Genomic DNA, 16380 nt, shown 5'->3' on the forward strand with positions numbered 1-16380 from the left:
CCCGTCTATGGTGACTCTGCCTGCCGATGAGCTCATGGAGTTGGTCTCTCGACAGGCATGGAAGACCCCGTGTGCCACTGAACCAATCCCCAGGAGACCAGACAAAATTATGACAGCACTGGAAGGCAAATAGTTTTGTGTAAAAGGAGTGACCTTTGATGCCATGGTCATAACAGCGGCCACTAAAAAGGAACTTGCTGAAGGGAGTTCCACTGTCCATCCACCAAACAAGGAGTCTCGGGTGATGGACAGGTTTTGGAAGCATGTCTGTGCCTCAGCAACTTTCACCTTAAGGTGTTTGAACTATTTGGCACATTTCACCAGCTTTCAGAGAGACCTAATTAAGGAACTCTTTGATCCCCTTTCAGGATCCGCTTCTCATGAGGTACAGACTTATTCGTTGGGTACCCTGCAATCAATTTCCAGTTCTTCTATTAGACTAATTTCGTGTGTGCCAGAAAGAACCTCAAGGGCAGCAGGTTCCGGTGTTTCCATAAGGAGGCAGTCCTGGATTTGCTTACTTTGTGGAACTCTTCAAGTCTTCGTCAATTCTTTCTTTGATACTACATCCTTCTTTGGCCCCAAAGTTAAAGATGCATTATCCAGATGTAAAAAAGATGGAAAGACCCTGTCTGCTGTGGGTGTACATTTTTCCATGCCTCAAAGATTCTTCTCCATGTGGTTCAAGAAGTCCCAGGGCCCTTTCCAGGGCACATGTGGAGGAGGTTCCCCCAGAGTCAGAGAAGAGAACTTCAATAGTAGATGCTGCCCTTACGGCACAGGTGGCCCACAAAATCAAGGGTCCAGAGATTCATTTTTGATGGACCCTTCCAATGCTCCTGAAAGTAGGCCCAATTGTCCCCCTCTGGAGGCAATTGTGAGTCGTTTATCCCTGCACCAGAGAACCTGGCTAGAGATAACAGATACTTTGGTGTAGAGGATCATTTACAGAGGTTATAGAATACCCTTTTCACTTTCACCTCTACTCTCAAGAAATATCCCTGAAATTCCACCCAGTCAGAGGGAACAAGCAGCACTTCAAATACAAAAGCTGCTAGAAAAGAGAGTCATCCAAGTGGTCCCACCAGAGCAGATAGAATCCAGAACTTACTCAAGATTCTTTAGTGTCAAAGAAAATAGAGGACTGGAGACCAGTCTTTGATCTCAGCAACCTAAATCAGTTAGATGCACCAAGTTTCGGATGGTCACAGGTCAGTCCATTCTCCCATTTCTGGGGAAGGACTATTGAATGTGCTTGTTAGACCTTCAGGATGTGTACTATCACATAAACATGAACAGGCAATCCAGAAGATATTTATGCTTCTGTCTGGATGCCAGTCATTACCAATTCAGAGTTCTTCCCTTTGGTCTCACTACAGTCCCCCCAGGGTAGTCACCAAATGTATGGTAGTAGTGGCAACTCACTTGAGACTGCAAGGATTCTGGCTGTTTTCGTATTTAGTTGATTGGCTCATTACTGCCCCAACCAGGCATCAAGTAATAGAGGCAAGAGATTAGGTTATTCATCTGGGGATAACCATAAATTATGAAAAGTATCATTTGGAACCTACTCAAAATTTGGAATTTATAGGAGCACTGTTCAACACAAAGTCAATGATAGCTTCAGAGTCTCCTCTAAGAGTTCAGACCTTAAGAACACAGGTCAGGAAAATAATCTGCAGTACCAAGGTTTCAGCCTGCATGGTTCTTCAGGCTGTAGGATCAATGGCAGTAACTCTAGTACCTTTAGCCAAATTTTACATGAGGATTCTTCAATAGATGCTAGCCTTGCAGTGGTCAGCACGTTATCAACTTATGTCAACCCTGATGCATATTACTCAGATTTGCAAGAGAGATCTCAGGTGGTGGATTCAATTAGAACAGGCTCTACAAGGGGTCCATTCATTGCCCCTCAGCCCAAGGCCATAGTGATCATGGACACTTCTCAGTTAGGGTGGGGGGAGCATTACCTGGGAAAAACGGTTCAAGGCACTTGGTCCCCCGAAGAGGCTAGTTTCCATGTCAGTGTCCTAGAGATGAGAGCAGTGCTTTTAGCATTGCAGGCCTTTCAAGAAGCTCTCCCCTCAGGAATGATTGCAATTCAAACAGACAATGTCAGTAGTTTGGTATATCAACAAACATGGACAGACTAGATATTACTCTTGTGTGAAGAAGCACTCAGTGTGTGGCAGTGGGTGATCTCATCCAACTGCTTTCTCATCACAATGCACATTCTGGGGAAGTCCAGTGTGATAGCAAACAAGCTGGCAGGTGCATTCTTCTACCTCACAAATGGTCTCTCAAGAATTTGATGGATAGGATTTTTCTTCAGTGGGGCCAGCCATGCTGTGATTCTTTTGCTTCCCCCAAGCAACAAATGCAGCAGTTACTTTGCCATGACCCTCCCCCCCTACAGGAGGCGTCACCAAGGGATGCTCTACTTCATGATTGGCCCCCCAGTCTACTTTATGCTTACCCATCAATCCCGTTAATTCTGAAATTCCTACAGAAAGCTGCCATGTTGAAGACAAAAATTACCTTCATTGCACCTTACTGGCCTTGATAGATTTGGTTCCCCTTCCTTTGGCCTCACTTACTTCACCAACCATAGATTCTGGATCCAACTCCAGCCCTCCTGTCTCATCTGACAGGCATGATTCATCCAGACATACCGAACCTCAGGCTGACTGCCTGGCTTCTCAAATTCTGTTAATAGCCAGACAACCTATGCTCTCTTTCCAAGTCTGTCAGATACTTTTATCTTCCCATAAACCATCTACACATAAACTCTACTTCAGTAAATGGAGAAGATTTGCTTACTGGGCCCGTCAAAAATAATGTTGATCCCTTTTCAGCTCTTTTACATAGTATCCTTGAATTTTTAGCCTTACTTTTTAAAGAAGGAGATGCATCCTACACAGTGAAATTCCAGTCAGTAGCAATATCAAATTTTCATATGAGATTTGACGGTGCTTCTGATGCCTCCTGTAGACTCTGCAAAACCTTTTTGGAAGGCAATCTTTTTCTGAGGCCTCCTTTTAGGGACACTACGCCCCCATAGGACTTCATTCTGGTACTGCAGCAACTTAGTCAACCCCCCTTTGAACCTGCAGCTAAATGTGACCTTAAGTATCTTTCTTGAAAAACAATTTTTCTAGTAGCCATTACTTCTGCCAGAAGAATTTCAGAGATTCAGGCCTTGTCTTCAAAAACGTCTTACTTGATATTTCACAAAGACAGGGGCACGTTACAAACTAACGTTTCCTTTCTTCATTAAGTGGTCTCAGAGGATAATATTAATCTATCAGTTTGATGGCGTTCTTCCCCAAGTTTACTAACAAAGGTGAATACACATTACATTTATTGGATTTCCACAGGCAATTACATTTTTAGCTGCACAGAACAGAAGATATCAGGAAGACTGAGCAGATGTTCATCGTGCATACAGCTGCAGTCATCACACTTGGTTTATCCTGCCGTCAGGCGGGTCCTCGGTCGGCCGAATTCCAAAGTCTAGGTCTGGCGTCGGTTGTCGTCGCTTCTTCCCTGACGTCAGTGCGGCAGGGGTATAAAAGAGGCAGCCAACGCCATTTTCTTCAGTTTTTCTTGCCCCAGATGTCAGGTGCCCCCAGAAGGAAGGCAAACATAATGTTATGCAAAGATGCAATGTTGATAAATCAAAAACAGTGGTTGTAAGCAAATACACCATAAAAGAATACCCCAAAAAGGTTATATGAAAAGTGTTTGTCATAAGGCCTGTCCTAAGAGGGGATGGAGGGAGGGAAACCTGGACTGCAGCTGTATGAGCACTCGAACATCTACATTTATGGTAGGTACAAAACTGTACTATGTTCATCGTGCATACAACTGCAGTCATAACAGATGGGTAGAATCTCGAAGTTAAGTAAGGGTGGTAGGCACTAAGTGGAACTAGGAGGGTCTAGGATGCCCTGCAGGACTGCTGTGGCAAAGCTCGCTTCATTATTTTGGCAAAAAATTTAATTATATCATGTCGTCGGATATACCAACGCCAGTTTCAGGCAAAAAACGAAAGGATAAGGACAGACATCCGAGGCCTGCACCGAGTACTGAGATCACACTAAGGCCGACTACCGGTTCTCCAGTTCTCAGTGAGGCGCCTACGCAGCCCCTGACCCGATGAGACTATTTTACCAGTGACTTCAGTACCCGAGGTCGCAGCTTCCTCGGTCTCCATTCCCACTGCAGATAGCGACGCCTCTCTTGGCGGAGAAACGGAAAATTTAGCGAGGCCTGCCATTTCTGAAGGTTTTTTCAGGCCTACCACCTTCTCTATTAAATCGTCCACTAAATCTAAAGCTCCAATGAAAATTAAAAGACAGGGTCCTCAGACCTCCTCTCAAGGCCCCATGCCTAAAAAACAGATGCTTAAAATGGCTGAGGATTTGATTACACTCATTAGGGTTTCTCAACCCCCCTCAGACAAAAGACCCAGGTTGGAGGAAGACTTCCCTTCCTCAGACCAGGCTTCTATTACCTCAGACCTTTCTGAGGACCAGGATTACGCCTATTCCCCATTTGAAGACTCTGATGCTGAGGAGTCTATTCCCTCAGTCTCCCCCCCTGAGGACTACTCTTTTGGGGAAACCCTTCATACATTGAGAGAGCACTTCAACTGGGAAGGCCAAGATTACTCAGATTCCAAGAAAAGGCTCAGGGAATTTCTGCTACTTTCCCAGCATAGGCCCCTGGCTATTCCTCCTGTCTTAGATATTTTGGATGATGTGTACGCAGAAGCCAGTCTTAATCCAGACTCTTTACCTCCAGCCCCTGTTAAACCAGACAGGTATTACCGGGTTCCTGATTCTCACCAGTTCCTTTATAAAAGCCATACTGCTGACCCAGAAACTATTTCACAGGGTCCCAAGGGAATAAAGGCCTCAACTGCTAAAAACCCTTTACCTTCAGAGAGAGATTCCAGAGCATTAGAAAGGTGGGGAAAAAAGGTGTATACATCAGCCACTTTAACCATGAGGGCATTAAACTGTCAATTTCATATGTTAAAGTACCAGCAGTTCTTGCTATCTCAGCTGAAAAGCAAAATGACACAAACAGAACAACCAGATTTGAAAGAGTTGCAGGATTTGTTGCATGGAGCAGAACAAGTGGGGAAACATACCTTACAGTGTGGTTTTGATGCTTTAGAGGCCTCATGTAGAGCTGCTGTCATGGGGTCTGTCATATGTAGACACGCTTGGCTCAAAGAGCAAACCTTGCCAGATATGTCAAAGCAAAGTTATTAGATGCACCACTACAAAAAGATGTATTGGAGGAGGTACTAAAGAAAATGGAGGAAAAAGCAAAATCTATGCAAACAGATTTGTTGCAGGTGCAGCCTCCACACTTCAGCAGAAACTGGCCTTCAAAAAATTGGTCCTTTCCAGCCATGGACAGACCACAAAGGGGTAGATACAGACGCCCAAGGGGTAGAGGACAACCTCAAGGATCTTACAGAGCTAGGCAGTGGCAAGCACCAGCCCCAAGAGGTGGAGAAGATAGACCACAGTCATTTAGAAAACAGACGCAATGACTTTCCCCTATGCCTGCCAAACAAAGCAATAATGGCAGCACCTTTGGGCAGAAAGCTGGCCTTATTTTCAAAAAACTGGCACATTGTTACAAAGGACAAATGGATTCTGGATATTATAGACAGAGGCTACAGGTTTCACTTTCACACCCTTCCAAAAATGAGAGGCATGCCAAACCTGCCACAAAATCAATGGGCAGAGGCACAAAAACAAATTTCCGCTCTCATGGATATGAAAGCAATTCAAGAGGTACCTGCAAAAGAACAAGGTCAAGGTTTTTACTCAAGACTATTTCTGGTACCAAGGAAGGACAAAGATTGGAGACCCATCTTAGACCTATCTATTCTAAACACATTTCTAGAGGTACCAAAATTCAAGATGCTCACATTACAGCAGCTTCTTCCCATGCTGGGCAAGGAGTCTTGGCTGGTAACATTGGACCTCAAGGAGGCATACCTGCATGTCCCTATCAGACAAGATTGCAGAAGATCCCTCAGATTTCTTGCAGGTTCAACCCATTATCAATTCTCTGCTTTGCCCTTTGGCTTATCTACTGCGCCCAGAGTGTTTACGAAATGCCTGGCATCAGTAATTGCTTTTTGGAGACAACAAGGAATACAAATCTACCCATATCTGGACGACTGCCTGATCCAAGCGGACAGCAAGGGCATTCTATTGCAGCATCTGGCATTTGTAATAAAACTGTTAAACTGCCTGGGGTACACAGTGAACAAAAAGAAATCAAAACTAATACCCTCTCAACAGATAATTTTCCTGGGTGCCAGCTTAAATACAACGGCCCAGATGGCTTACCTCACGCCAGGCAAACAAGGACAACTGTCGCAATACTTCAACAAAATGGCAACTTTAACCAGGCTAACTGCAAGGAAAATCCTGCAGGCTCTGGGGTTCATGGCATCTTGCATCCTACTAATGCCATTTGCAAAGCTGCATATGAGGAAACTACAATGGTACCTAAAAAACTTATGGTGTCAACACAGCCACAGCTTGGAAACAATTTTACCACTCATTCCATGCCTTCAAAAGGAATTTTTGTGGTGGGCTCAAGCATGCCAAAGAAACACGGGGTCTCCCTTTCTGTATACCACAAGCAAGTCAAATCATCACAACAAACGCCTCAGACTACGCCTGGGGAGCACACATGGCAGATGACCCTGTGGAACACAGCCTTGGAATTACAAGTTCAACTGCAGGCACAATTCCTGCCATGGAAGGAAAACACACTGGCAGACAACTTAAGCAGAAATATGACAGACCCACACGAATGGAAGTTGCATCCTCAAGTCTTCTCAAAGATAACTCAAGCATGGGGACAGCCAGACATAGATCTATTTGCTACCCACAGAAATTACCAGTTGGAAAAATTCTGCTCAAGGACCTATCATCCACAGGCCTGGAAAGTGGACGCACTCTTTCAATTGGACAGCATTGACAGTCTATGCCTTCCCTCCTCTACCTCTACTGACCAAAGTCCTATTAAAAACCAGAGCAGAGAGACCACAAATGATTCTCATTGCTCCAGACTGGCCACGACAGCACTGGTATCCTCTTCTAAAGAGCCTGTCACACTCACCACCATGGATCCTACCTCAAGTTCCTCTTCTGTTGTCCCAGCACAACTACAAGACCCTTCACAGCCAGCTCAGAACTCTAAATCTAGCTGCATGGAAAATACCTTAATTTGCCAACAGACTCTCCTCTCCAAAGAGGTACAGGATGTCATCTTGGAGGCCAGGAGACCCTCTACTAGAAAAACCTACTCCACCAAATGGAAACGATTTTGTTCCTGGAATCAAGCAAAGGGCCAGAATCCTTGGATAATAAATATACCTCAGATTTTACAGTACCTAGCTGAGATGTTAAACAGTGGCCTTTCCTTCTCTTCCATCAAGATCCACGCTTCAGCCATTTCAGCACAATACAATATGGATCCTCCTTTATTCTCACATCCTCTATTAAGGCAGTTCCTCAGAGGGGCAAAAAATATAAGACCCCCACAGAAACCACCAGCTCCAGCTTGGGACCTCAACTTCGTATTGGAGAAGCTGACACTGCCTCTTTTTGAGCCGGCTTCCTCAGCAGAGCTACAATACTTGTCGTGGAAAACAGCCTTGCTTCTGGCTATTACCTCAGCACGCAGGGTTTCGGAGCTACAGGCCCTCATGGCTGTGCAACCATTCATCATTTTCCATCAGGACAGGGTTTCCTTATGAACCAACCCTACCTTCATGCCAAAGGTAGTATCCAGTGTGGCTTTGAATCAGACTATTCATTTACCTACCTTTTATCCAAATCCACAGAACAAAGGGGAGAGGCTACTACACTCCTTGGACATTCACAGGCAACTTCATTATTACTTGGACAGAACAAAGTCATTCAGGAAATCTGAGCAGCTCTTTGTGTCCTATGCTACAGGTGCTCAAGGAAAGGCTATTTCCAAACAGACTATTTCAAAATGGATAACCCACTGCATACGCTTTTGTTATTCATTTCATGGAAAACCAGTGCCTGTATACATGAGATCCCACTCCACCAGGGCTACAGCTACCTCAACAGCTTTCCTCATGGGGGGGTCCCTACCAAGGACATTTTGGAAGCATCTACTTGGAGTTCAGTGCACACTTTCACCAAGCACTACCACCTTCCATTATACTCAAAATCTAGACCGGGCTTTGCCACAGCAGTCCTGCAGGGCATTCTAGCCCCTCCTTATTCCGCTTAGTACCAGCCACCCTTACTTAGCTTTGGGATTCTACCCAAGTGTGATGACTGCAGCTGTATGCATGATGAACATAGTACAGTTTTGTACCTACCATAAATGTAGATGTTCGAGTGCTCATACAGCTGCAGTCCAGGTTACCCTTCCTCCATCCCCTCTTAGGACTGGGCTTATGACAAACACCTTTAACATACAACCTATTTGGGGTATTCCTTCATGGTGTATTTGCGTGCAACTACTGTTTTGATTTATTTACTTATGTATGTTTGCATAACATCATGTATTGCCTTCCTTACTGGGGGCACCTGACATCTCGGGCAAGAAAAACTGAAGGAAAATGGCGTCGGCTGCCTCTTTTATACCCCTGCTGCACTGACGTCAGGGAAGAAGCGACGACAACCAACGCCGGACCTAGACTTTGGAATTCGGCCGACCGAGGACCCGCCTGACAGCAGGATAACCCAAGTGTGATGACTGCAGCTGTATGATCACTCGAACATCTACATTTATGATAGGTACAAAACTGTACATTATTTGTCTCTTTTTCTGATATAAAACTAGGAAAACCTGTTGCCAAAATAACTCTGGCCAGATGGCTGGCTGACTGTATTTCTTATATGTATAACAAATTGAGCATTAAGTTACCAAAACCTTTATGGGTTAATTTAGCTAGCGCCATGGCTACTTCATTAGTCTTCCAGTCTAGAACTTCCATGGATGGCATTTGTGCAGCAGCAACTTGGGCTACTGCCCATACCTTTGTTACTTATTACAAATTTGATATGGTCTCCAGGGGCAGGGCATCATTTGGCTCAGTGGTACTCAAGAATATCCTTCTTTGAGTCCACCCGGGTTTTTAGGTAGCTGGGGACTCTGTCCTATAAGTTGAGGATTGAATGAAAATTGACAACATCAGATAAAGAAGTTATGTACTTACCATAACATTCCATCTGTGTTGTCCGTTTTCATTCCCCTCCCGCCAACACCCTGCCCTAAAATCTCCTGGAAGAGCAAGTGTTTTTAAGTATGCCGCTTCCTTGGTACATAGCTCCATATATAGTCTCCTGTCTATGTAACTGCAGTATTTCTTTCTGCTGTTATTAGCAAACAAGATTTGAGGTAAGGGAGTAGCTCGGGATTTCTGGTTGCCACGAGCGTTTGCAGTGGCCGGGTGTGATCTGAAGGATCGGATCCGAACCATCACAGATGGAACATTATGGTGAGTACATAACTTCTTTTTTCTGTATATACTCAAAGGTTGAAGTGGAAAAGTTTGTGACATGTTTGGTCTGTTACATTGCGACTTCATTTTACATTAATCAGAACATGTGAGCACTATTTTATGAAGAAATTTCCTTCAAAATACGTTTTAAGAGCTTTCAGCACCAACATAATAGACAAGACTGAGCAATGTTTCAAAATACGACCCCTTATGGTACACTCAGGGTTTTTAAAGTTGAATATATTTTGTTGTTATTAAGTTAGAAATACCATCTTTAGTAAAGCCCTGTTATTTTTAAAGTGGTAACTTGGGAATTTTGCTTGTTCAGAGTCATAAAGTAGGTAAAGAGTTTATAGTAATCATTTTGTGATCAGCCGAATAAAAAAACATTTGTAGTCATTTACCTTAAACCATTGGAGCTATTAAAAAGTTCCATTTGTAGTTGTTTTCTCTTTTAATAATTTCCTTTTTCACATAGTCACTGATTATCTTTTCAACATGTAACCAGTTACCAGGAATTTGTTTACCTGCTTATTTTGTCTGGCGATTTCAGAGAATTGTAAAGTGGCTGTGCTAAGTGATGTCCTTCTATTCCAGTGTTGCAGTATTCTACATGTGGGGTTACCCTTCTTCCTCTCCAGTTGCACTGGCTAGGTTTCCAAAGATTTTCAGTCCCTCTAGGTGTGTTGGATGTCTGATGTGGCCGTTGGATCGTGGGCCATAAAAGTGACGTCTGCACACACCAGCCCTCAGAACTTTTCAGCCGTCAGTCATACACTAGGTGCTCCTGCTTCTCGCGGACGTCGAATCGAAAATCTCCATTAAGTACCCCATTGGGTATTCTTTCAGTCCTAGCTTGTTGTTTGTTATAGTCTGTTAATATTGTCCAGTAAGGTCAAGTGTAAGTGCAGTCGGCAGATTCCCCGCAAAGACACACATGACCAGTGTTTCTTTTGTCTAGGCAGGGAACACGACCATGAGAACTGCACCATTTGCCATTCATTTGTCCCGAAGACCTTATGCCGTTGTTTACAAGCCCTAAACCTGTACTTAGAAAATCAATGCTTGAAACAGTTAGCTAGGAATGGAGGCCGCACTTGACGCCCCATCCAAACTGCCTAGGAAGAAGGCCAAGTCTTTGCAGTCTATTTCTTCTGCTGCGCCTCTGCCTGTCATACCTCAGTCTGTAGGCGACGTTAGCTTGACAGGGGATCCGGCATCCACCGATATGGATATAGTGGGTACCTCTGAAGAAGCTGCAAAATCTCGAGTGGAAGAGACGTCCACAGAGGTTTTACCAGCGCCTTCTCTAGATACTGGGGGGAACCAGTTTTCGGTCGGAGTTTACTGGATGCCGCCTCCGCTCCTCCAATCAGTGACCCTAGGCCTATTCCAAGCCAGACTCCAGCCAGGCCTTTGAAGAAAAAACAGAAGACAAATCACCTCATTCCTACCTCTGAAAGCATGACAGATTTGCAGGCCTTCAGCCTGAGCTTATTCAATGCCTTTATGGCCCTTAGGCCTTCAGCAGAACCCTCTGCCACTGCTCCGACCCTCCTTAGTCCCAGACCCTCCAACCCAGGAAAGGAGGGTAGAGCACCTCAAGGAAGAGGGATTATCTGACTTCTCTGAGGATTCTCTTTCCTACTCCTCCCAGATCTCACCCCTTGGGGTATGGTTTTCCTGAGAAGGGCTCTGTTGAACCTGACTCCCCTGTAGATGATCTTACATTTGGGGAAACTATTAATGAAATGAAAGACCACTTTAAGTGGCGGTCCTCTGATATGCCTGTTTAGAAAAGGTTTTATGACCTTATCCAAATGGACACTTCTAGTCCTTCTGCTATTCCTCCCATCCAACCTGCTTTTCTGGATGCTTTTGCCTCAGCATCCACTAAGCCAGACTCCCAACCTCTACTCTTCGGAGAGCAGACAGATTGTTAAAGGTCCCTGAGAGGAAGAAATTTTTCCTTAAATGCCCCCCCTGCTGACCCAGCCACCATTTCCATCTCTACGGACAGGGTCTCCAAACTGCTGCCTACCACTACTATCCTTCCAGCTGACAAAGACAACAAGACCATGGAGATGTTGAGAAAGAAAATTTATACCTTGGCCACCCTCTCATTTAGGGCCACAAACTACCTAACTCCTATGACCAAATACTCTTTAGCTCTCCTAGACAAAGCCTCTAAAGAGTTAGAAGACATCCCTGATTGTGCAGGCAAGGCCTCCCTGATGCCTGTCCTCTCTCAAGTGAATAGATGCTCATTGAGGTGTAGTTATGATGCACCTGAAGCCTCAGCCAGGTCAGCTGCATCAGCTTCAGTATTAAGGAGATATTCATGGCTACGACTACAGCCTCTCCCAGATGATTTCAGGGCCAAACCCTTGGATGCACCTTTGGACCACTCAGCACTTTTTGGTGAAAAAGTGGCTGACCTTTTCAAATCCTTACAACAGAAAGGTAAAGAATTATAGGACTTGAAACGTATCCTGGTCTCGCCTGTTCCCAAATTCCAGAGGGACCACCCTTCCAAGACCCAATTTGTCAGGAAAGCCTCCAGACCTGCTGCTCCCCGATCTAGAAGATCTGCTAGAAGACAGCCTCTCCATCTAGGCCGTCTTAGCCTTACAGCCAAAGGCATCCTTTTCCTGACAGGGCAGGTATCTGACTGCCTGCCAAAATTTCAGCTATTCCTAAAAGTGGTACTGCACTTGAAACCCCCCCCCCCCCGGGACCTTAACTATGTGTTAGAAAAACTCACACTAGCTCCCTTTGAGCCAGCAGACAAAGCTCTCATAAAATTTTGCACATGGAAAACTGTTTAACTGGTAGCTCTGGCCTCAGCCAGAAGGGTCTCAGAATTGCAAGCTCTTATGGCCACACCACCGTTTCTAATCTTCCACTTGGACAGGGTGACTCTCAGGACTAACCCGTCATTCACTCCCAAAGTAGTGAATGACCTATCTTTGAACCAGGCCATCCACTTGCCTACCTTCTTCCCTAATCCGCAGGGAGATAGTGAGAGAGTGCTTCATTCCCTAGATGTCCACAGACAACTTAGGTTTTGCCTTCATAAAACCAAACCTTTTAGGAAATCTGACCAACTGTTTGTCTCCTTCCACCCCAGAGCCTTGGGGAAAGCTGTGAGCAAACAGACCATCTCGGCCTGGATTTCCAGGGCCATTTCCTTCTGCTACCTACACCATGGAAAGACTTTACAGGGCAATGTTAAAGCCCACTCCACCAGAGCAATGGCCTCTTCTGGAGCATTTTTCAAGGGGCTGGACACTAATGCCATTCTTGAGGCAACCACTTGCTCCTCAGTGCACACATTTAGCAAACACTACAAATTAGACCATATCTCCAGGGCTAAGGCAGGGTTTGCCAGGGCTATCCTACACAGATTATTGTAAACATCATCCAAGCCACCACCTAATCCTCGGTGAGCTTTGGCACTCACCCACATGTAGAATACTGCAACATTAGAATAGAAGGACATAGGAAAGTTGTGTAAAATCTTACCATAACCTTAGATGTCCTTCTCTTCCATGTTGCAGTATTCCTTCCCTCCCACCTTCTTCTCTTGTCAGACTGCACTTGCTGTCTGGATGACAACATACAGCCTGTGCCCTTACAGGACTGGCTCCGACTGGGGCCTCTTTTAGGTTTTGAGGGTTGGTGCGTGCAGACATCACTTTTATGGCCCACGTTCCAGCTGCCACTTCAGATGTCTGACGCACCTAGAGGGACTGAAAATCTTTGGAAACCTGGCCGGTACAACTGGAGAGGAAGAAGGGGTAAACCCACATGTAGAATACTGCAACATGGAAGAGAGGGACATCTGAGGTTATGGTAAGATTTTACGCAACTTTCTTTCTCCTTGCCAGGAGCTGTGTGTGGATGTATTTGTAGAAATGTTGGAGATGCAGCCAGAATAACTTTCTTTTAGGTCTCCTTGCCTTTCTTCCTTCTGTACTCTTGTCCTAGTTTGTACAGACATGCAGAATCGCTCATTTCTCGTCCGGCACACCGTGTGTAACCTTAGTATCCTTTGTTATGCTTGTATTTGTGCACTTGCCATTGAAAATAAATCCACAGCAACTAGAATGTCCTCAGTTGTACTTGCTTAAGCTTGTTATTTGTTGAATATAGTGTAACACTTAATCTGTGTAATAATTCATGTGCTCAATTCTCTTGTATTTCAGGCACTGTATAATGAGTACGTCCATTTCAAAGAGACAGAAATTCCTGCTAAGGAAGAAGAAAAGAGTAAAATTGAGCATTTGTACAAATTGCTTGAGGTAAGAATGTTTTTTCCTGTTTTATGGTGTACAGTTGGCCTGTAACCCATGTAAGATTTGTGAAAGTTAAAGCATTTGTACTGTCTTCTACTGTACTCTCTTAGGAAGAGCATCAGTGTCTCTTGTGACAAACGTACTGTCCGTTGATCATTGATAATGACCCTCTGTAATTTTTTTAACATAACCAAACAATGTCCTCATTAGTACTGTACTGTGTATGTGGATGTATTTGAGGGACACAGTAACTTTGCCATCATTTTCCCATTTTATTAATTCATGTTTTTGTAGTCAGTGTGCATTTCCTAATACAGAGTGTCATTTCTGTACCTGCCAGGTGTTTCCCGTCTAAAATACTCAGTTCTGCTCAGTCACTTTGGGGGGAGGGGTGTATCTAATTACATCGATTGTTAGTATGGCATGTTTGATAAATTTTGTTTTGAGCCCCTTTTCTTCATTGGACTTTTACTCCTTGCTTTTCCTAAGGAAATGTAACTTGTCAGAGATTAATTCTGTTCTACAAGCTACACATGGCTAACTGAAAAGCTTAGATGTCAGAGGGTCACTTGGGCTTTCATATGACTGTTTGCTGACATGTTTGATGATGAGGTAATGATCGTGGATGCTTTAGGCTTACCTGCCAGCCTCCCTTTTGTTTATCACTGCACTGCTGCTTAGCCGTATATCCAGTGATTTGTGGATTGAAGCAGAGCTGTGCTGTTTTCTGGTCCAAGAGTGCCACCTCAGTCATTTTAAGCTATGATGTCTACCTGGAATAGTTAAAAGAATTTGACCAAATGATGCATTTCTGTACTACTGTTTACTGTTAAATTAAATTAGTAACTATGTTGCTATGCTACTGAATGATTGGGATTTTCTATGCTTGAGATTTAATTATCATTCATTCTTTTATGTACTGAAGTGCTTTCTGTATGGCTTTAATACAGAATCATCAACATGCAGGTCTGACAGTACTACTAGAATCATGCTGTTCTGAAATGATATTTCTGCATAGATGGGCACAACAGAAGTTAATAATGGACTGTTTATAGACACTCCCTCTGTTTTTTTGCGTATTTGCTGTTTTGGGGTGTAGGGTGTTATGCAGTTTTTATTGCATTTTACTCAGTGTTGACAGCCAGTAGCCATTAGATAACTATCCCAATGTATGCCTTCTAACTAATTAATTCTCCACCCAGTATCATAATGTGGGATACTGAGAATGCCAGTCGTCATGTTACATCCTGTGAGCACTTGTTTTTTTTTTTTTTTTTAGATGTACCTCATCATTCTCCCCCAGCATGGTCACACTAAAGCATTGGCAGATGGCTGCATATACTACTTCACACCTAGCTTGTGTAGTCTGTAATGTGGGTGGATTCACTAATAAGGAGCCGTCTGTTGCATGTTCCTCTAGTCATCATCAGTGGTCAGTGTATTGTCAGCATCTGCTCCTCACTTGTTCTTAGAGGAAGCACCTAGGCCCATAGCCACAGCCGCCACTTGTTCTAGACCAGCCTTCTATCCTCAGTTTTTTTTATCAAGTTTAAGTCACTGGTAGGATAGATAGATGCCCTGCCTCATTTAAAATAGTGTGACTTGATGGATGATGCTGTGAATAGGTAAGGAACTATTAATGATTTGTACTGCTTCTACAGTTCAAGAGTAAAAGCAATAAATCCTTTAAAACACTTTTTTAAACACATAATGTATGCAGATTAAAGGCATCCCAGGGTGCCTCACTTGCAAAGGAAATTATTTTTTTAGGTGTTTTTTGCCCTCATGCCTGCTGATGATCATGCTCTTTGCCTGTGCCCATTCTTTCCCCTTTACTAGGGAATTACCTGTCTTGCCAGGGTTATCATGCAGGCAGGCAAGAGTGCTGCTTGTGTCCTCACAAGCATCCCAGCAGTGAGGACATTTTGTATAGCCTAACCCCACCCCGTCAGTGTTGGTGATGTTGGGGGGCTGTCTGTGTTAATGTAGGGACCCATAACCTCTTCCTCTCATGCACTTTGTAATGAAGGTTGCCACCAGGCGGTGGCCAAAAACCTACAGCCAGGACATGCACTACAACACTGTAACTCTTCCAAGGGATCATGGCTGTAAAAGTCCTGCTCTGCCCCCCCCCCCCCACACACACACACACACCTCTTCCAGGATGAGCTTGCCCATCCTCCCCTGCCATCTCTGTTAAGCACCCTAGCTGCTAATTGTACTTAGGCTGCGTGGGCCATAGTCGGGGCTTTATACCTCTGCGCTACCAAAACTGGTTTTCACCCAAAGGAAGATATATATGTATACTTGACTCCATATGTATGTGTCACTTTTGGTTAAGTATGCAGCAATGCCTTCCCTTGTGTCCTGTCTGCCTTGTAGATGAGAATTGTTGTTGCTAAGTGCTTTTGAGTCCACTTATTCATAATGACTATATGAATAGTTGTCCTGAACTGTATTCTGTCTTTAGTCAGACAAATCCTCACTGATAGAGGGACATCAGTATCAGTACATCACATTGGTGGTCTTCCTCTTTTATTTTGATGTTTGACC

General features: G+C 44.2%; 1 protein-coding gene across 1 annotated transcript in view; it reads left to right on the plus strand.

Moving 5' to 3' along the window:
* LOC122792184 (microtubule-actin cross-linking factor 1-like) overlaps positions 1-16380 on the plus strand; it is a gene marked incomplete in the record, with an annotated part of 3579694 nt that overhangs the window by 1168536 nt on the left and 2394778 nt on the right. The window contains 1 exon segment of the mRNA XM_044059907.1: positions 13738-13833. Coding sequence (XP_043915842.1) covers positions 13738-13833 — 96 coding nt within the window.

Source organism: Protopterus annectens, chromosome 1.part2, assembly GCF_019279795.1.
Source record: "Protopterus annectens isolate FY-2018-M chromosome 1.part2, PAN1.0, whole genome shotgun sequence".
Taxonomy (NCBI): domain Eukaryota; kingdom Metazoa; phylum Chordata; order Ceratodontiformes; family Protopteridae; genus Protopterus; species Protopterus annectens.